Source organism: Sinocyclocheilus anshuiensis, unplaced genomic scaffold, assembly GCF_001515605.1.
Source record: "Sinocyclocheilus anshuiensis isolate Anshui unplaced genomic scaffold, SAMN03320099.WGS_v1.1 scaffold257, whole genome shotgun sequence".
NCBI classification, from domain to species: Eukaryota; Metazoa; Chordata; class Actinopteri; order Cypriniformes; family Cyprinidae; genus Sinocyclocheilus; species Sinocyclocheilus anshuiensis.
Window position 1 is genome coordinate 2,603,831 of NW_015539889.1, and position 21,758 is coordinate 2,625,588.

The window sequence follows — 21,758 nt, forward strand, 5'->3', positions numbered from 1 at the left end:
TATATGTGTGTGTATATATATATATATATATATATATATATATATATACAGTGCTGCTTGAAAGTTTGTGAACCCTTTAAAATGTTCTATATTTCTGCATAAATATGACCCAAAACATAATTCTATTTTCACACAAATCCTGAAAGTAGACAAAGAGAATCCAATCAAACAAAGGAGACAAAAATATATACTTTGTCATTTATTTATTGAGAAAAATTATCCGGTGAGTAACAGCACCGGGAGGGTAACAGTGGTCTTGAATTTCCTCCATTTGTACACAATCTGTCTGACCGTGGATTGGTGGAGTCCAAAATCTTTAGAGATGGCTTTGAAACCTTTTCTAGCCTGATGAGCAACACCAACTCTTTTTCTGAGGTCCTCGGAGATCTCATTTGTTCATGCCATGATACACTTCCACAAACATGACCAAACTTTGATAGATCCCTGTTCTTTAGATAAAACAGGGCATACACTGACACCTGATAGTCATCTCACTGATTGAAAACACCTCTGAACAGATGGACTCTAATTTCACCTTCAAATTAACAGCTAATCCTAGAGATTCACATACTCTTGCCGCTCACAGATATGTAACATTGGATCATTTCCCTGAATAAATAAATAAATGACAAAGTATATATTTTCATCTCATTTGTTTGATTGGGTTCTCTTTGTCAACTTTCAGGACTTGCATGAAAATCGGATGACATTTTGGGTTATATTCATGCAGAAATATAGACAATTCTAAAGGGTTCACAAACTTTCAAGCAGCATTGTATATACTAAAACAAAGGTTCTGATTCTGAAAAAAAAAAGATTCTGAAGGGGAAGCCGAATCCTACAAAACTTGGAGGTTACAGTTATAATATAATATAATATAATATAATAGGTTGTAGTTTGGCCTACAAATTAACAGCATTAACATTAAAAAGCTGGTTTCAATATAAATTTTTAAACATTTGAGGAACTGAAACATTTAGTAATATAATATGCATTTAATATGCATTAATAAATAAAACACATATTGTAATGTGTTATTACATAATCAATTGTACACACAAACAAACAAACACACACACACGCTTAAATATTTATAATAAACATTAACAATAACCTAAATAGACAGAGGGGCAATTAATGCGCTATGAGCACATTAATTCATAAGTCCATTAATCATTAATTTAGGATTAGTTAACTGCGTAGACGATCACTTAGCTAACCCAAATAACGACTGAAGTGCCGCCAAGTAATTTCTTGAATTTATTTTGAGTAAAACCTTTTAAAACATATGAAATTACATGTAGGTCAGTTGACCACTTGCGTCAAGGTCTCAACTCTTAGATAATGTTTCAGTTACTGGTTCTGCAGTGAATGACCTACCTTACAGAATGCAGAAGAAAAACAACTGCAGCCTCATGTGAATTTACAAATCTGAGGGGTTTGAGAGGTGTTGCTATAGAAATGACATATTCTGGTTTGTAGCCACGGCAGCTATGTATATATAAATTGCATTAGATAAGAGCTATACGTGGTATTTGAGTAATGTTTTTTTTTGCTGATGACTATAATACATTATAAACAGAAACATGTTTGTAAGTAAATATTTGCGACAATGAGGCCTATGAAGAAACTACAATATCGTCTTACCCTGCCAAGCCGAGAAAATGATACAGAGGACCGGTATAATGACGGCGTAGAAGGACATGCTGTCCAGTACACTTTCCGTTACACCAGACAAGAACGGTTACGTTTGCATCCTTTGAAAAAAGACCTTAAAACGATATATTCTGCCACGACTCGCAGACAGCGGAGCTCCGAATCAAGCGGCTTCGTGATCAACATGCGATCTGAGTGGAATGACACACCGCCCGTGACGCTACACGCCCGCACGCCAAATCTCCAGTACCAGCCTCAGCCTCCTCATTGATCAAATAAATTAAAGGACGTTCACTTCGCCTGGATAACGCTTATATTTCATTATATTTCACTCCTGTACAGCTCGCCTCGGCCGCTCTGAATAGTTCACATTTCTGGAGATAAATACACTCACTCACATTATATGTAGAGACTACACTGCGTCTTTTCTTAAAGTAAGAGGGCTATGTTACATTTAATTAAATGTATTAATCAGTTCGCAGTACATACATATATAGTTTTTTTTTTGTTTCATTACCTCTAACTCAAAGTTTGATAAAAATATTCCCATAATTTGTCTGCTACAAATCATATTTGTTTTAAAATATAAAACTTGTGTATATTGTCTACTTAAAATGTGTAAATTAATGTAGAGTGTGCCACTACCAGTGTAGCTTGTACTGGAAAACATAGTAATTAAAACTTAAAAGAAATCTGTAAATAATTGTGTAATAAAGTCCATATTTTCCTAAACCTTAATTTAGTTCTTAAAAGTATTTTTTAAAACAAAACTGAGGCCACATTTGTTTTTAACAAAACAATGCCTAGTAACCTAACAACATACATCTTATATGTAACATACAAATTTGTACGTTCATAATCAAATGTGTTCAATTCTAATGGTAAAGTACATTTACTAACATTTATTGCACTCTGCAAAATAGATTTGAGTAAATGAAGATTGTTTACAGTAGAAAAATAAAATACTTTCATACAGATTTCTAAATCTGCAAAAATAACCTAGACATTTAAAATTTAGACCTTAACAGGCCTTTTATTTTGAAATTCTTCTCATACCTCAATGGAGACAATGCTGCTAATAAGACTGTAGGATCACTATGGTAACACTATATTATTCTTCATGCTCACCCAACAGTGCAGCCATAAAGATCATGCTCATGAGACCACATAATGACAAACAACATGGAGAACTTTAATAAGGCTGTCAACAGTTCCAACTTCTTTTCAAAGTGTAGATTCATCATCTGTCAGAAGTCTTTTTCCTTCCTTTACAGAAAGATTTTTTAACCATCATGAATTAGTAGAGTGAGAAGGTACAAATGGACAGTTGATATTTTTAAATCATTCCTATACTGTTACCAGTCCCTTTGCAAAAAATTCATTCATCATACTAGACAGGTCTATCAAAGCACAGCATTGTTTTGACATCCGATTCAAATGCACCCACATAGTCCTGTCTGTGTGCCCCTCACACCCTGCTCTTATAACATCCCCGGGAATCATTGTCCATTCCTTCCCTTAATAAAACACAGGGAGAGGCACGTAAACCTTTAAGTCCTCTTTTGGGTTGTGGATCAAGAACGTCGTCCGAAAGGCATTCCGAGTCCACTCAAATGTTCAAGTTTGAAGAAAAGATGACTGAGTGGTAAAGACGGAAACAAAGGACAAGGAGCCGATGTTGGGTATACAGGTCACATACCGATGGACTGCAAGACTCCTCTCTCTACTTCATTCAAGTGGCTTGAAAACATGCTATAGCAAGGCTGCTGAGCAAACTGGGTAAGGAAATCTGTCAGATACGCCTGTGGAAAAAAACACGGAGACGAGCAATGAAGATATGAGGTCTGGTTACAGCAATACTTTAGTGTCGATGCCAAATAACTCACCTGAAGGTCAATTTGATATATGGGATCCTTCAGAGCATCTGGATCCTCCTCCTCATCATCCTCATAATAATCATCGTCTATGGGGAAGTCACAATAGGTGTTACAGACTATTTATAGAAAAGACAAGGTAGTGAATATGCAACGATTTGTGTACTTCATTGTTTTACTCATATTTGTGTTCTTTTGCTTTTACTAATAAATCCTAACATGTAAAGAACAGCACATGTCTGTCCACCACAAAAGCTTTGCAAAAGAAGTGAAGCAGTTATTATTGTTAACTAAAACTATTAAAACATTTTTGTTAATTGAAAAAGCTGAAATAAAATAAAACATATTAGATGAAAATTTATTAAAAAAATTAAGTATTTAAGTAGTTAGCAAATTAGTAAACAAATACATTTAACCTAGATAGTTAATTTAAATGTAAAAATACTAATATTTCATTTAATGGTATTTATAAAAAAAAAAAAATTTAAAAAAATTACAAAAGCTCATAACAAAAGTACTAAAATTTAAAGTAAATTAAAAAGAAATATAAATCAAAATATAAAAATAAAATTCTAATTCTAAATATTAATAAAAAAATTAATAGTATATAAATACTAAAATAACATTGATGACAATCTTTTTTTAAAAATAAAGCTTACGGTATAGGTTTGATTCCTAGGAAATGTGTGATATATATCACAATATATGCAATATAAATGCAAATGTAACTGTTAGTAATATGAGACTTCACCATATTTGTTGCAGGCAATGAGATCAGACAGAAGCTGTCCTGCTAATCCTTCATCTTCTTCCTCATCATCCTCTTCCTCAGCCAGATCGTCCCACATGCCACCAGTGTCTGCAAAGCAAATGCACTAAACTTAAGACGGCTCCACATTTCAATGTCAACGATCAATTCTAATACTAGGGGTAAATAGTTAAACCACACAAGTACCTTGGCTCCAGTCTGCAGGATTTGCCCTATTTGCATTAGCCTCCACCACAGAAGACAGTTCATTGACGATGAGTTTAAAGATCTTTACCAGCAAAGGAATGTTGGTCCACCGCTGTGGGTCTGAGAGAAACAGATCAGTCAGATATCTGAGACAATAACAATTATTAATAATCATTCATTTGGCAGTTTAAGAGATCATTAACTTACTCTTGGCTGATTTGGAACGTGTACAGATTCCCTCGTCTGGATTAAAAATTTCATCTCCTTTGACGACTATATCTTGGAGGCGCTTGTCATTTGTATTCAGACCATGCTGGAGAAGTTTACACAAGGCAACAGCACTGTGGACAGAGCGATTACAGTGTTATTTCAAACGGAAGCTGTGCAATTTCTTCAAACACACTGCAGACATGACTGGAAACCCTCACCTGACTTTGCCTTCATACTGGCCGTAGAACAGATGTTGGCGACTCATCCACTCAGCCATGACAAACTCTAGGGCAGGTTTCCCTGTGGGACCTGGAAGACTGCATAGGAATTCCAGCAGGGGCTCCAACTGGGAATGGACCAGGTGGGCAAAAACCATGATCAGGGACTGTAAAATGAAGAGCGAGAATGTATTTCACACCTCATTTGAGCCAGCAGCTACAGCACAATTCAGACTTATCTGCTGTACAAGAAAATTAAAGGGGTCCTATTATGCTTTTTCTTTTGAAAATGTCAAACAGTAATAATGCCAAAATCAGTAAATATTTTAAAGGGGTCATGACATGAGAAATCAAATTTGCCTTGATCTTTTGGCATATAAGAGGTCTTAGTACCATTACAACATCCTGCAAGTTTCATAGCTTAAAATATCCTCATTATAAATAAAGCATTTATTCAATCAAACTCCAAGCACAGCTCGTTTGGATCTGAGGTGGCATGTGACGTCACAAAGGCACAGACATTTGCATAAACACTGCCTCCAGAGCAAGACATCGATGAATAGTCATCATCTCACCATAGGCCCCGCCCACTGGCGTTCAGTCACTTCAGACACTTACCTACACTGAGTGTCACGTCTAAAGCAAATTGAACCCATTATAGCTGCCGCTTTCTTGTCTATACCGGATAGAGTATACAGATGCACGTTCACTTTCTGACATAGTCTGTCGACAACAGGACAAACGGAAGAGTGAAAGACCATTTGCTTTGATGCATTTGGTTTAAACAGCTAGTTTGCATCTCTGCATAGACATCAGAAGAATCCCAGCATTAGAAACAAGCAGATGGTCCATTTTAAATGGCATCCTGGATCGTATCGGAGGATCATACGTACATTTGTTTGGAGCATTTTGTTTTGTAAACGAGGCAAAATGTAATGGAGAGTTTGCAAAGGAACATTTGTTGAAAGATGAAGCTGTTGGATCTGACTGCAGCTGCATCGCAAACCGTAAGTAAATGATTTCATAATGCTTTGTCTGTAAATTATGGTTTTATATGGATGTTTTCAAAGCAATTATTCACATGCAGTAGTGAGGGGGGCGTTGATATGGTTTCATATGCAATGACGTTAGCTAATCATAACAGTGGCCGATTACTGACAAGCCTTAAAGGACCCGCCCCTTGAAAACAGATCATTTTTAGATAGAGGGTCAGAATGAGGGTTGAAAATAATCATTTTTTCACATTAGTGATGCACGGATGAGCTAAAACGTCACCCAAATCCACAGCTTCAAATAAATTATCCACCCGCCAACCGCCTGCACCTGTATTTTTGTCTGATTTAGATAACCGCACCCGATCATCACATTAGGGTTCGTACGGTCATGAAAAACCTGGAAAAGTCATTGAACAGCAATTTCCAGGCCTGGAAAGTTTTGTAAAAATAAATAAACCCAGAAAGTTTTTGAAAAATTATGAAAATCTATTTCACAATTCTCTGTATAATAGAATACCGTTTAATCAGGTGCTGAATATCGTTGCGGCATTGCGCATACATCGCATTACTCATTCCCGCAGCTTTCGACTTTAAAATGAGGGAAACTGCTGCAAAACATTTATTCAATATAGTGTGTAGGTTAGATGAGTAAATAAATCCACACAAACCATCAGATGAAAACAGCGTAGGTGATTCAGCTGTACTGCATCTTCTCTCTTTGACTTTCTCTTCACATCGATGCATCTAGAGCTGCTGCACACTGCGATGTAAGACTTTAGCTCGCGTTTCAGGACAGTTGACAGAATTGTCAATATCCTAATCAGTCATTGTTGCATCGTCACAAAAATTTATTATTTTCACGTCTTTTTAAGCCATTCGGTACTCGCGCTCTCCAGTGGCGCTTTTCTGTGCGCTCGAGTACCAAATTGAGAAAGCACAGTCGGTTTTGTCTTAAGTTAATGTAAACAGTTGCTAAATAAAACGCATGAGTATCAGTACTGGATCCGTGAAATAGGTCTTGTGACAGCAGCCTAATAAAGCTGTGCCGTCTGTCATTAATGTTAATCAAACAACAAAAGACAGAGAAAATACCTCACTGCTCTTCTTGACTAAATAATGTTTTGTTGAATAACTTTTAATGTTAATTTACAGTTTATTCAATTTCTGTAGCCTATTTAAAACACGTTCATATTTTAGAAAATGTAGTTACTACTTACATTATTAATTATGTATTTTATCCACCCGCGAGCCACCCGCAAATAATCAGAATGCATTTTTTTATTACCCGACCCGCTGATTATCTGCAGTGCCCGCAGATATAACTGCCATCCGCACATCACTATTTCACAAATGTTTTTTTTGTGCAAAAAACTTTATTAATATAAGTGAACCTCAAGGAACATATTAAAATATGAATTGAAAAAAATCCTTTCATGACCCCTTTAAAATTACTGTGTTAAACATTTAAAGTTAACATATTAACTTTGACAGCCCTAAAAATGCATTGTAAGAAATTATTCTGGTTCTTTCAAATTTTCCACAGACCCCCAGCACCTTTTTGTGGCCCCCAAGCTTTAGTTTGAAAAAGTTTCAGTTTACTATCAGCATTGTGGTACTGCACCTAGACCAAAATTCTGGTATCAATCCAACCCTACCTGCATCACACTGAGGGTCTCGGCCTGCTGCATCTTGCTGAGAATAGCACGCAGTATTTGGTCCAGCTGGTCAGCCAACTGAGTGCCAGCACGGGCAATGAGAGTGGACACTAGACGACCTACAAAAGCAGCAGTGAACTCGGATGTGCGGGGGTCCAGGAGCTGACTGACAACCTGCATGACATACCACAGACCACTGTGGCCTTGCTCATCTTGCCACTGGGCAATCTGCTCCAGCGCCACGGATACATAGGCCCTCAAGCATTCACCGCCATTCTGGGAAAATCAACAATGATGAGAGTTAGATACCAACCGACATGAGGACTCTGAAAAGACATATCGGATTTGTTTCTGGGAGAATGATGCTACCTGCATTGTGGTGTTGTCATCTGTGCGGAGAGTGCAATGGGCCACTGCAGGAAAAGCTTGGCACACAAGCATGTCAGTCAACGGGGGTTTAGTGTTACGAACAACCGTAGTTAGGATATCTATGGATGTCTGTAGGAACAAAAAATATGTATTACTTACAGATTACAGTAAGAAGTAGAACAAATTGAGACGTTTAACTTACAGCACAAAGGCCAGATGGGATTTTATCAGGCGGTGCCTGCATAATGCTAACAAGAGTAGGAATGAGGCGCATTTGCATGGGTCCTTGGCAGGCTTCAATCTGGGCAAGCTCTTTGAAGATGTCCTGCGCTAAAGACGCTACAACAGGATCTAACAGAAAAGGAAAAGAGAACATGATAAGCCACAGGTCATCTAAATTACAAATGATACTGACTGTTGACTATAAAATAATCTTACCATTACTGTACTTAAGGAAGATGGCAATAGTGAGTGGGCAGATCTTGTTCTCAGCACTCGTGGTGAAAGCCGGATCCACGGTGCAAACAATACAGAGGGTTTCCATGACTAAAGTGAGAACTTCAGAGCTGAACTGAGCCGCGAGCTGCACCAGCCCTTCCAAGATACTGGGCAGGAAGGGCTGCAGGACGTGAGTACTCTCCGACAGCTTGAGTTGATCACAGTACCTGTGAAACCGATATAAAGAGGGATCACTCTTTTTGTGGAAATCATGATTTAAAAACATTTTTTTTTTTAGGATTCTTTGATTACCAGAAAGTTAAAATTAACAGCATTTATTTGAAATAGAAATCTTAAATCTACTTTTCTAAATGTCATTAGTCATTTTATATCAATTTAATGCATGCTTGATGAATACAGATATTAATTTAAATAATAAAAATGTAAATAATAAAAAAATAAATTTAATAAAAAACAATACACACCGGCATTAGTTTGAAATAATTAAATTGTGTATGAATTAGTCAGTTTAAACCACATATGTACATTCATTTCTCAAGATATTTTTTTAGGTTTCTGTCCTTAAAACTAAAACAGGGTTCCCACTCTTTTTCAGTGATAATTTTCCAGGTCTTCGTGGACTTTTCCAGGACATTTTTAATTTAATTACAGTGACAATAAAAAACAAGGATGCCCTAAATTAATATATTCCTCTCTCCAGAAGTCTTTAAAAGCATACAGTTTATGGCCATGACTTAACTAAAAAACATCAGCTCTTTAATATGAGCTCTTAATTATTCAACAAATGATTTTAAGAACCAATTTCAGTACCTTATCAACAAAAAAAGAGAAAGTATTTATTTTATTAAACTATTTGAAAATTAAATTAAAATTAAATCAGTCAATTATTAATACTACTAATAATAATAATATTAAAGAAAATAATATTTTAAAATATTGGCATGTATCCTTCAAATATTTTTCAATTAAGTATTGCTTTAAAAGGGTCAAATTAACTTAAACACCTCTGACTGGCCATTGCATGTAACTGTTCATGGAAAGCGATATAAATAAGCACAGAAGCATTTGAAAGCAGCTGCCTATCAGCGAGTCCTGATATGAGTCTGTACTTGGTACTACCAGGGCTGCACAAGGGCCGGTATTGTTACGTTTTTAAATTTTTAGTTTCGACTTGGTACAGAAGAACTAATTCTGACTAACTTAAACACCTCTGATTGGCCATTGCATATCACTGTTCACGTAAAGCGATATAAATATGCACTGAAGCATTTGAAAGCAGCCGCCTATCAGCGAGTACTGCATTGAGTCTGTATTTGGTACTACCAGTGCTGCAGAAAGGCTGATATTGTTACATTTTAAAAAATTCAGTATCAACTTGGTACAGAAGTACTAATGGCCTACTTTTGACAACAATCCAAATTATTAGTTAACAATGTTCACCACTGGCTAGAACGTTGGGAAACACGTCAACGCTCACACTGTCAAAAGTCAGTAGTGATACACCAATCTTGATTTTTTGATGGCCGATTCCAAATTTTATTTATTTTTTTTACAAGCAAATGGGCCGATTCCGATACCAATTTGCTAATATTTATTTTTTAATGCAAGAGATAAGATCATGTTTTTGAACATGTTTTTTGCTCTAATGCAGACAGTACTATCTGTACACATTTAAAATTAGAGGCAACCACTGCATTTTAATCACGATCCAAACTAAGATGCTACATACATGAGCAGTTTCTGATTTAAATTAGATTAACTTGTAAGATGTAATTTCAAAATCTGAAGACAGAAAACAGAATGGTCTGACATAAAAATTATAAAAATTATGCTACATAAAAAATATCTGCACAAAACATACATTTTTTAAAACAATAATTTCCCTGGACAACTACAAGATTTTCCAGGACATTTCACATTTTCTCTCATTTTCCATGTGTTTTCCAGGACGCGTGGGAATACTGTAAAAGGTGTAGAACCAAATAAGATTCCTGCTTAAGAGCAGCCCAAGCCATGTCTCATTTGAAGGTGTAAGTGTATTAAATTAATTTCAGGCTTAAATAGTGAAAAAGATCAAATAAATAAATAAAAAATAACTGCAAATAACAACCATACCGTTTTGCACAAATGATTAAACTCTGCACACGAGAGACTGGAAATGAAAGTCCTACCCCCAGATCGCTCTCACAGCAGAGATCCGGACAGAGGGTGGCTGGCTCTCATGTAGACCACTCACAGTGGCCTGGAGGAACTGCTGAATGAGTTCTGGGGACATTGCTGCGGTGAAGCGACTGGCTGCCCATAAGGCCCGACCCAACAGGAATGGAGAGGCTGCTGGGAATTAAATAACATGGGGATCACATCCACAGGTCTACACTCAGGCCATATACAGACATAAGATCAAAATGAAAGTTTAGAACAAGGTTACCTGGTAAATTGAGGTCAGCAAGAATGACATTGGCAAGGAATCCATGCATATCGAAATGCACACGACCGTTCTTTACATTCTCAGTGATGATGGTCTTGACTGACCCCAGGGCCAGCATGCAAGCCTCATGCACCTTCCACCTGCATATTCATGGAGATACTGATGTAAGGCAGGGGTTCCCAAACCTTTTTTTGTCAGCCGAACCCCTTAGATATAACATATTTACTAGAAGTACCACCAGAGATAAGGGTAATACTTCAATGATTTAACAACACATTTGCATGTTTATGGTTCTCTGATGTTGGCTAATGATCACGTGACATGCAACTGAACAGATATAAAAGTAGTATCTTTTTTCTAGTGTTTTATTTAAATTGGGCAAATGTGTAAAAAGGCTATATGGCAGTTTCAATTATGCAACCACATTTGTTTATTTTACATTTACACTCAGTTTAATTATTAGCTTTTAACTCACAAAAGCCCCTGCATTTCCCTCACAAATCCCCAGGGGTTCTCAAACCCCCATTTGGGAAACCCTGATGTAAAGCAACACAATGAAAAAGAAAGTTTAATTGTGATAGAGGATGTTTTTCTCTGTTTACCAGTGTTCACTGCCTGTGTTCTTGGCTTGCTCTGCCTCTTGGAGGTGCCGTGTTACAGCCGCGGCTAAAGCAGCAGCGCTCTCGTTCTGAAACTCAGCAGCAACGGCCTGATGGACAAAAGAATGCTTTAAACATAAAGGAGGGAAAACATTTCAACTAGAGCCCGACCGATATATCGTTTAGCCGATATTATCAAGACGTACACTCGCACGACCACCCCCGCATCGATAGCCCTTAGGGTTCGGGAGTTACGGGTGGTTAAATTCCTCGAGCTGAAGGGATCCCCCGAATTTGGTGGAGATCCGCTGGCGCGTTTGCGAGATAGTGACACCAGCCAACACTTTCACTTCAGTAAGGAGGTCTCTTGTTCAGGCAGCAGCATTCAAGCATTGGCTTATTCGACCGCAAGTGCCCTACGAAGTGGACTTCACATGATATTCCACTATGATTCCAGTTCCAAGGGAACGTACACATTACATTCAAAGGGCATTAAAGTGCGCAAGACGTGAATTTATATTTATTTACAGAGGTATATTATGTCACACTTCTCTAGTAAGTTTCTTCTGTGTGTGAAGACAGTAGCGTAAATCCGTGAATGAATGTTCCAAAGTGAAAAACTTCAACGGAAACGAATGGGAAAGTGTCCAAACTTTTGACTGGTACTGCAGGGCTCTACAGTGCGACCATTTCAGTCGCATTAAACTACTGCGTGCGACTATAAAAAATTTTTCAGGAGCACCAGTGCGACTGACCAGATCATCATACTTGTGACTGCGCTCAGGGGAGCTTCAACGGTTTCTACGTGTTTTTACAGCGTTGAGTAATGTATCACAGACATATCTCACGAATTCTTTCATAAGCAAAGTGAGAGATTCATTGCGCAGTGTAGAGAGCTTCGTTGATTATAGATGTGAGATCGAGATGAACTAAAATGAGTGCCAGCTTTTAATGATTTTTAAAGGAGTTTGTAAATGTGATACTGATTTAATACAATACAATTCAATAAACAAGAAGTTAATATTAAATGACTTACATTGTCAGACTATAACACTATTGTCTGATTTTGCTCTATTTCGTCGTTGAAAATAGTTTAAAACAAAGTCAGCTCAGCCGCTGCGCATCTCCATTCAAACACTGCGGTGTCTCGTTTATGAATGAACGTTTTTTTTTTTAAATGAATCTAGTGAGTCAGTGATTCATGATTACCCATTCATAAAGACAGTCACTTGATTCATTCATGAATGAATCAGCTATTCGAATTAATCAATTGAATGAATGATTCAGTGATAAAAATCAGTGACTTACCGCCACCTGCTGGCAGTTTGTTTCATTTTAAAAGTATCTTTTCAGTTATTTAAATCATTTAATATTTCTATATTCAAAATGCTATATTTAAAACATTAATATCATCATGAATTTATGGATTTAATTGCACTCATTCCACTTCTGAGCCTCATTAAATGTCTGAAAGTACACCAAGCCACTTTTGTGTTCTTCTGTGCCACCTCTACAAATTAATTTTGTTAATACTGATTTAATTTGATTGGTAACTTATATTTCTTATTCTACTTGTTCTTATTCTGTCGTTTTAATTACAATTTTTAAAAAGCTTATAAAATATATATTTTTTAAGAATTTGACAAAAGATGACATACTTTTAATAAAGTTAGAGGAGTCAAATATCACCTCGTAATGGGAAGGCTACTTTTTGATAACATTTTGGATAATTGTTTAGAAGGTGCTCCTAAAATTTTGAACGTGCTCCTAAATTTTTTAAGTTAGGAGCACAAGTGCTCCTAAAAAGAAAAGTAAGCGTAGAGCCCTGCACTGTACTATAATATACACAAAGAATATCGGTCAACATATCGATATCGGCCTTTTTTACTCCCTAATATCGGTATCAAAAAACCCATATCGGTCGGGCTCTAAATTTAAACACCTACAAACAAATTCTCTGTGCTCTCACCAACAACAAATCTTGTGCAGATATCCGGACCGAATAAGAGAATGTGTCATCATCCTCATCCTCAACAAACTGCTGTGGATTGGCTGTCCATACCTTGATCTGTGAGATGGGACGAGAACATGAAGATAAAGGCTATAAAAAAGACATGACACACTCACACTGCCCACAAACCTGATCCTCCGTGATCTGCATGTAGAGGATGATGTAATATATAAGCTCTGGTAGAGCTTTCTTCACTGTGCTCTTGAACTTCTTGTTCTCCAGCAGTGTGTGGACAAACTCGAAGATGCTGAAGACGAGGTTCTCAAAGCCAAGGACCTCACCTGTGACGATCAATTAACAGAGCTCAGCGCTTACTAAGCTAGTCTGAATAACAATGATCAGTTCTTGCAAAAATCTAGTGCCACATACCATCAGAGTCAATTGGATCATCTACTTCTTCTGTGTAGTTGACCTCAGTTCTCACATAAGTACATGCTTGGTTAAGAAAAAAACTTCCAATATTTTACTGAAACAACTGGCACCGATAAAAACATAGGTCTGAGATATTAAAGAATAGTTTACCCAAAAATTTAAATTTGCTCACCCTCAGATTTCCAAGAGAAAGCAATATTATGGTTTTATGAACTATTTTAGCTAAAGCAACAGTTTTAAGTTAAAAACATCTTAATGATGGAGTTGTTTATTACAAACAGACAGCTTTTCACTTCCTAAGACGTTAACTGATGGACTGTAGTTGAGTGGATTACTTGTGGATTATTGTGATGTTATTATCAGCAGTTTTAACTCTCATTCTGACGGCACCCATTCACTGCAGAGGATCCATTGGTGAGCAAGTCATGTAATGCTCCAAACCTGTTACGATAAAGATATAAACTCATCTACATTTTGGATGGCTTGAGCATGAGTACATTTTCATTTCTGGGTGAACTTTTCCTTTAATGGCGATAGGTTAAACAAGTGGTAAAATCTGTCAATGAATGGATATAAAGAGGCGCTTTCTGTCAAGGTGTTCCATACGATAGGTAGAATCTGTTGCATGGAGGACACCATGGGTTTGGGGAAGTTCTTCACAAGAGCCGTCACTGCCTATGAAGAGATAACAATTGATAAATACATTCACACCACTAGGGGAAAAAGTATTTTTCTGCATGATACAACAGCTAGTCACCTTTAGCACTTCCATCTTCAGGCCACTATCTGAAGTGGGTCCATCTGGAATCTGCAGGGCCTGTATGAAGGCCTCAGTGAACTGCTGCACCACCGGGAAGATCAGAGTGTTGGCAGCACCCTAAAATCAAACATAATTGTTTAAAATGCCAGTTACCCCTTTTAATACTTACTGTGAAGTATTAGGTATTATGAAGTCACAAATTCCACTGCATTTTATAATTTAGTTTAATGTTAACTTATACAAATTTACATTAAAATGTATACACTACAGTTCAAAATGTTGGGGTTGATATATTTTTTCATGTTTTTGAAAGAAGTCTCTTTACTAACTAATGCTGCATTTATTTGATGATAAAAACAGAAATATTAATGCAATGTACAATAATTGTTTTCTATTTTAATATATTTTAAAATGCAATTTATTTCTGTGACGGCAAAGCTGAATTTTCAGCGGTTATTACTCCAGTTTTCAGTGTCACATGATCCTTCAGAAATCATTCCAATATGCTGATTTGGTGCTCAGGAAACATTACTTATATTATCAATGCTGAAAAGAGTTGTGCTACTTAATATTTTTGTGGAAAACCTGATACATTTTTGTCAGGATTCTTTTATAAATAAGTAACATTTTATAACATTTTAAATGTTTACTGTCCAAAGTGTTACCGGTTTACCTATAAACAAAAAATATTTCACTAAAACCTTACCTTTGCTACTTCATCAATCGCACAGATGAGATTAGCACACGTGGTAAAGATCTCAACGGCTCTGGATCGAGTGCGAATACTGTAAACCTGCAACAGTAACACAACACAACATTGTTATTGTCAATAACATACATTACACATGACTGTCTCAGAAGCAAGGACTGCACTGTGTTTTTAAGCGGAGTATAATACCTCTGCCATGGTAAAAATCTTGTACATTTGAGGCAAAATGACAGGTGCAACATCCGGCATCTGAACATCAGTCACCTCTCGGGTAAATTCTATGAAACGCATAATAATATGTTGCTTAGTAACATCACAAAAATATTGTCACTTGTTGTAACTGCGAGAAAGAGGTGTAGATGTTCAGAGTCATTACCTGTGAGGACCCTCATGGCGCCGTGTACAGCGTTAACATCCCCACTGGCCAGCATGTCCATGAGGAGCTTGAAGAGCCCAGGCCAAGCTTCAGGCCAGTCCCAGTGTGCGATAGCCGACAGGGCATAGGCCACGCTGGAGCGCACCTTACTGATGGCCTCCCGCAAACCACTTGGCAGAAGCTCACGGATCGCAGCTTTGGCCTGAACAGAAAGGGATATGGGAAACAAATTAACAATGCCACATCTCAGATAACATCACATCTAAACATAAATACACAGTTCACTTCTTACCCATTCAGTCGTCTCTGGGGGCCTGTATTTCTCTGACTGGGCACACCAGTGAGTCTCAACATACTGCTTCAGAATGACAGAGGCCAACTACAAGAGTCATATAGCAAACAAATTAAGCAAATCTAACAACAATAATCAAATACCTGTTTATCTGCTCATTTATGCTGAAAATATCTAGTCTTACTTGGCGAATAGCAAGTGCTCCGTGTGGGTCGACAGTGAGCTCTGCAAGGTGAACTCCAAACTCTACAAAACAGGAGCAAAAATAACCACTAGCACGTCAAAACTGTTTACAGCTTGAAATAGGTGTAGTTTCCAACCACAATCAACAACCTGTCTGATTAACAATAAGTTAACAAGCTAAGACCACAAATGCATTAGAAGCCAAGTCAGATGAGTACAATAAAAAAAAAATTTCTAATGTAAGCTTCATTTACCATATCTTTCCTCATCCATGGATTAAAGCTCAATGAGAGGCTGGTGGCCAACAGACAATGTTACTGCTGACACTCAACACACAGAAGAGCCCTGAGAGAGAGGCCACAGCCAGCGACCCGCTGGATTAAACTGACCAACTGATTTTCAAGGCCATTTCTACCTTTATGTGGGCATGTTTTCTTTCTAAACATAAAAACATATAGTGTGCAGTCCAGAACTAAACTACTGTTCAAAAATTTGAAGAAATTAATACTGTTATTCAGCAAGGATATATTAAATTGATCAAAAGTGAGAGTAAAGACATTTATAATGTTACGGAAGATTTCTGTTTCAAGTAAATGCTGTTCTTTTAAACTTTCTATTCATCAAAGAATCCCGAAAAAATGTGCTGCTTAATATTTTTTGTGGACACTAGGATACAAGTGTTTTCAGTATTGACAATAATAAGAAATGTTTCTTGAGCACCAAATCAGCATATTAGAATGATTTCTGAAGGATCAAATTGAGCTTTGCCATCACAGGAATTGCATTTTAAAATATCTGAAAATAGAAAACAGTTATTTTAAATTGTAATAATACTTCACAGTTACAGATTTGATTACAGTATTTCTGAATAAATGCAGTTTTGGTGAGCATACGAGGCTTTCAAAAACATTTTAAAAATCTTACCGACCTCAAACCTTTAAGAGGTTGTGTACTTCAATTCTACTCAATTAATGTAAAGAAACAAATTCTTAATATAAACAATTATGGTTGTTAAAAAAATAAATAAAACCCAACCAACATCAAGGAGCTATAAATAATGCAGAAAATATAACTTCAACAATAGCTCTGCTTCAATTATACACCATTCACTCTCAGAAAATGAAGAGAGAACATACTTTAATATGCCGAAAGTGTAATGAAAAATATTAAATACTGCGTACAAAAATAATTCGCTGGCATTTTTGTAGTCAAATCATATGGCTTTCCAGTAATTGATTCTTAAGTTTGCACATTAATCACTGGCCAAAGCTATACTGACTCATATCGAGCCACATAAAAAAAGAGCAGAATGGTTCTCCCAAAAGATGACGAAACAGCCACAAAACTCTAAACAATACCTGAACTTTAAAAATACTGGGTGATGTAACCTTAATGGTAAAGGGTACTCGGACTTAATATTGATATAGACCAGGGCTGGCCAAACTCGGTCCTGGAGGGCCGGTGTCCTGCAGAGCTTAGGTTTAATTAGGGTTAGAGCTAAACTCTGCAGGACACCGGCCCTCCAGGACCGAGTCTGGACAGCCCTGATATAGACACTCCGAGAAGCCAAGCCTCAAACTCTCCCTGAAACTATCGCTGAAAACTTACATATTCTCACAAAGATGACGCGTATTTATCAACACGGAATTACCATCATGTGAGTTTAAAAGTGAAACTGACTAAATGCAGATCGACAGAACCGAACTTCTCACTTATAATCTTTACATTTGACTATACAACCATCAACTGAAAATGCGGGAACATGTTGGATTCGGATGCACTTGCTTTCGCCTCCCCAATTCGTTGACAAATTCACCGTGACAAACCCGACCGACAAGCATCATAAAATCAGCAACCGTTCATCTGAAATTAAAAAGCGTGTGGCCCATGTGTAAAAATCTGCACTTCACATGGCGTCATGCATGTTGTGGCAGCATCTCGCGTCAGTTCTTACCCTCCGTCACTTCCAACACTTTAATGCGCTCCTCCGCAGCAGAACGCACTTCTTGCACTGGCGACAGAATGGCGTTCAGTGCGTCTATAAGAGTCTCCTTCAGTCCTTTATCGACCTGGTCGAGAGTCGAAACCGGGCCGGGACCCGACGCGTTCATACCCGCCATGTTTTCGCCAGTCTTGCCGAGGCTAACGGAGAGATGACCGGGCACCCGACGGAAGGATGCACAGCGCGCCAATGCACGTTTAGGGAGGGACTATGAAACGATGAAATGCTGCCATTCGTGAATCATTGGCGCTTTCATGACCATAATGGCTCCATCCACAGGAATGGAGGTTGAACAGCTATACTGAACTGCCTTTTTTACTTAGTCGCCACCTGATGCTCAGATCTACGCGTTTGCTTTATGCAAATATACACATTGAGTTGCACACAAATAAAGACAAGGGCTCACGATATCAGAAGTAGATCAGTATTTATAGGTGAGAACAAACCATTTTATTCCACAAATGAATTAACATCGGAAAGATCTGTTTTGAGTTTTAAAGAAAGCCACAGTATACATCACAAAGTATATTTCACACAGCTTTTTCTTCTGCCCACTACATCTCTTTTGTCTGACAACCTACATTAGGATTCTGTACAAACACTGCATCAAGCAACAGATCAGAGCAGATCTCAAGCTACTGAAAATCAGGGTAACCAGCCACGTTATTGCTGGGATAAATAAATAATATTTTATATTATTAGACATGTACCAAAACAGCGGGTTCCAAAAATAATTTTAGACCATTTTGTTTAGTCCAATTAATATTATTTGGTGTAAATAGCCCAGATTGACAAACTCATGTTAGAAATTCTAAAGGTGACTGGGGAAAGAAACAAATTAAAATAAAACAATAAATATGAACAAAAATACATTTGGGGAAGCTGAAATTCCCCATTGTTTTGCATTTATGGGATGGAAACCCCTGAGGTACATCTATGCATCACGTTCTCTAGAGAAGAAATAAAATGTTATAGAGGGAAATCTTCAAAAATACAAAACAAAAAGCAGAAGAATCATATAGATTTTTGTTAACAGTCCTATCAAGAAGGCAGTAGCACCAAGGGTGCAGAGGGAGCGGGATTCAGTAAGAGGATGATATCTGGTGCATTCTTGGTGATGTAACTTATGTGCAAAACGGGGAGCCTTTTGACTATCCTTAGAAAAACATGATTTTGGTCCTCATTCTGTCAAATCGTTTTTTGAGCAGCTGACGCAGATGTAGTCCTCATTCTCAGCCTGCTCAGCAGACACTCCCACACAAATCTGGTGGAACCACTGGTTACAGCTGCCATCACACTGGACCCAGTTTACCTGCGAGGATGAGAAAGAGCATTAATCATTCATGCAGGCAAAGAGAGACTCACGATAACCCAACTGTATAAGCAAGAATGATGCAGTGTATTAGAAAACAAAACCAAACGCATTTCAATTATGCCAGAACTAACCTCGTTTCCTTCTGGCTGTTGACATTTCTTTGCCGAGCACACAGACCAATCCTCCTCTGAGTCATCTGAATACGATAGATCAGAAAGGGAGTTGGAGGGGGAAGTGGTTTGTTTTTCCTCTCTTCTCCTTTCTTTGTTCATTTTAGGCTTCTTTTTCTTGGGCTTTTGTATCGTGTCTCTGTGCTGCCCTTCTATATTCTCTTTTTCTAGACGCCGTTTGCTATTTTTCTCAAGCTTTTCGGGTTCCTTCTTGGTTTCTGGAACTCCATCCTAGATGAAAGAAATTACATCAAAATCTGTCGAAAGCTCCGTTCTGAAACTTGGTGAGCTGTCTCGCTGCCTACATAAACAGCTGTCTTCTAAGTCAGCACCCCAACAGTTAAGGAACCTTGTTATTGGCTGATCTGAACTTTCTACAAAGGCAGTAGTTCACATGAATAGCACTCAGGTGGCTTCATTTATAACTGATGACTTATGTTGCTACACTAACAGCACAACGCTGTAATCATACAGAACACACAAATATCAAAATATATATTTTAATTAGATTTTTAACAATACTCAAATTCACTACTGAAGAAAAATTTATTTAGAATAATTTCTCTTGCCTTTTTGGACTTATTTTCACATTAAACCTGTTATAAATTGGGGTTTCTCAAACTTGGTTTTGAGAGTTGATGGAAAGCTAATAATTAAATTATAAAAATGTAACATTAAAATACATAAATAGTTTTAAAATAAAACCTATCAAACTACAAGCAAATTATGATAAAAAGTCAAGATTGACAAAGTCAGAATTACTACAAAATGTTAATTGACAATTTTAACGTTTTCTTCCATGTCAATTATAACTTATGTCATAATTATTATTTACCAAGTATGATGAATTCCCCATGTGGCAGACTTTTTTTTTTTCCTTATGATTTCTTACGAAATATTAAATATTTTGTTTACCTGCATGTCATGTGACCATCAACTAACATCAGAGAACTGTAAACGTGAACGTTACATGATTGATATTAACTTCAAGTAAATATTTTATGTCAAATAAAATAAATATTTTATGTTCGGTTGACAAAGTTTGGGAATCCTTTGTCTAAATCAGAGGAATTTGCAATGCTACAGAACTAATGCTATTGAAGGATTAGTAAACAAGTTAGGAATGTTCTCCCACCTGCCCTTTGTTGTGTGGGGGGCTCTTGTGAGGTGGACTTCTGTCTTGAGCAATGTGATACTGGTGATCGTGTTCGCTGCTCTGCAGGGAGTGCTGGGATGGTAAAAACCTGTTGAGCAGGCTGCTATAAAGCTGCTGGAGCTCAGGTAAAGTCACCTGCAGGAGAAGACCTTCCACCAACAGCTCCTCCAACTCAGCACTGAGTTCTGTAACACAGGACACAATCCCAAATATTTTCATCCAGACATTTACAACCCCTCTGTAAGTGTGTATTAAAAACATTAGGTGTGGTTGACTTACCATTGAGAGGAATACAAGGCTGCAGCATGTAGAAAGAACTGTTGCTCCCAACCAGTGTCTGAGATGATGCGATTCCAGAGATATGTCTTGCCTGCATCATATTAATAGAATGGAACAGGAATATAAATAGAAAATTTTCATGTTTTCATTGATTTTCAAACTAATTATATTTGAACATATTAAGCTCACTTTTCCATTCGGATGCGGTGTAGGAGAAACCTGCTGCACTTTGTGTTGCCAGCGCACCGTTCTCTCAATCACATATCGCAGAGCATCGCCCTCTGGAAGCCGAACCCGAATCCGCTGTAAGGAAGCGAGCAGGGGAAGCACCTTTTCCAGGGGCGGCTTCTCAGAGAGCTTGCAGAGCGGGCATAACCACGGTAGTCCTGACTGTATGTCCTTAAACCCTGGCACACAGCCGCTGTGGTAGGCGTCTCGACAGAGTTCACACTGTAGCATAGGGCCTGCTGGGACAGTGTGACACAAGCACACTGTTGGGGCCAAACAGCTGGGTGAAGACTGAAACTTTGACTCATTTGAGGTCCTCATCATAGACAGGCTCTCCAGCTCTTTCTGATGTACGTCACTGAGAGTGGCCATCTGTTTAGAGAAGAACACACAAGTCTGAGCCTGATACCAGATATCAATACCCAGATGTCCATCACAGATGTGAATAGGGAGGCCTCAACAATAAGGATTGCTTATTCTATATCAC

General features: G+C 37.6%; 3 protein-coding genes across 6 annotated transcripts in view; all 3 read right to left on the reverse strand.

Moving 5' to 3' along the window:
- LOC107685700 (protein shisa-4-like) overlaps positions 1-1,907 on the reverse strand; it is an 8,301-nt gene extending 6,394 nt beyond the window's left edge. For both annotated transcript variants that reach the window (XR_001633979.1, XM_016482383.1), the window contains exon 1: positions 1,648-1,907. Coding sequence is in view for 1 of the 2 variants with exons in the window: in XM_016482383.1 (XP_016337869.1) it covers positions 1,648-1,705 (58 nt within the window). In the remaining variant the exon portion in view is untranslated. The remainder of the gene's footprint in view (positions 1-1,647) is intronic.
- Positions 1,908-2,699: 792 nt separating this feature from the next.
- Positions 2,700-18,320, reverse strand: LOC107685702 (importin-9). Of its 2 annotated transcripts, none has more exons than XM_016482388.1 (24): positions 18,076-18,320; positions 16,123-16,184; positions 15,939-16,025; positions 15,647-15,848; positions 15,460-15,548; positions 15,268-15,354; positions 14,559-14,678; positions 14,376-14,476; positions 13,799-13,857; positions 13,559-13,710; positions 13,388-13,486; positions 11,422-11,528; positions 10,820-10,959; positions 10,563-10,722; positions 8,371-8,597; positions 8,135-8,283; positions 7,933-8,061; positions 7,564-7,839; positions 4,914-5,080; positions 4,693-4,826; positions 4,486-4,605; positions 4,282-4,389; positions 3,543-3,619; positions 2,700-3,458 (listed from the first exon to the last, which is right to left on the reverse strand). In XM_016482388.1, the coding sequence occupies exons 1-24, from the start codon at positions 18,239-18,241 to the stop codon at positions 3,348-3,350; spliced, it is 3,129 nt and encodes a 1,042-aa protein (XP_016337874.1). In that variant the 5' UTR covers positions 18,242-18,320; the 3' UTR covers positions 2,700-3,347. The 2 variants fall into 2 exon arrangements, with proteins under 2 accessions (XP_016337874.1, XP_016337873.1); XM_016482387.1 differs by having other exon boundaries at positions 10,563-10,725.
- A 211-nt stretch (positions 18,321-18,531) lies between these two features.
- Positions 18,532-21,758, reverse strand: part of LOC107685701 (lysine-specific demethylase 5B-like) — a 23,021-nt gene continuing 19,794 nt past the window's right edge. For both annotated transcript variants that reach the window (XM_016482384.1, XM_016482386.1), the window contains exons 24-28: positions 21,233-21,643; positions 21,044-21,134; positions 20,744-20,949; positions 19,570-19,839; positions 18,532-19,435 (exon numbers count right to left, since the gene is read on the reverse strand). In XM_016482384.1, coding sequence (XP_016337870.1) covers positions 19,304-19,435; positions 19,570-19,839; positions 20,744-20,949; positions 21,044-21,134; positions 21,233-21,643 — 1,110 coding nt within the window. In that variant the 3' untranslated portion in view covers positions 18,532-19,303. The remainder of the gene's footprint in view (positions 19,436-19,569; positions 19,840-20,743; positions 20,950-21,043; positions 21,135-21,232; positions 21,644-21,758) is intronic.

What these genes read in the sequence shown, in the direction of transcription:
- LOC107685702 (XM_016482387.1), bottom strand. Translation starts at nt 18,241, where the DNA reads ATGGCGGGTATGAACGCGTCGGGTCCCGGCCCGGTTTCGACTCTCGAC. An exon ending in CTTCCTTAAGTACAGTAATG is followed by an intron (nt 8,284 to 8,370) that starts GTAAGATTATTT and finishes CTTTTCTGTTAG; the next exon opens with ATCCTGTTGTAGCGTCTTTA. An exon ending in ATGACAACACCACAATGCAG is followed by an intron (nt 7,840 to 7,932) that starts GTAGCATCATTC and finishes TGATTTTCCCAG; the next exon opens with AATGGCGGTGAATGCTTGAG.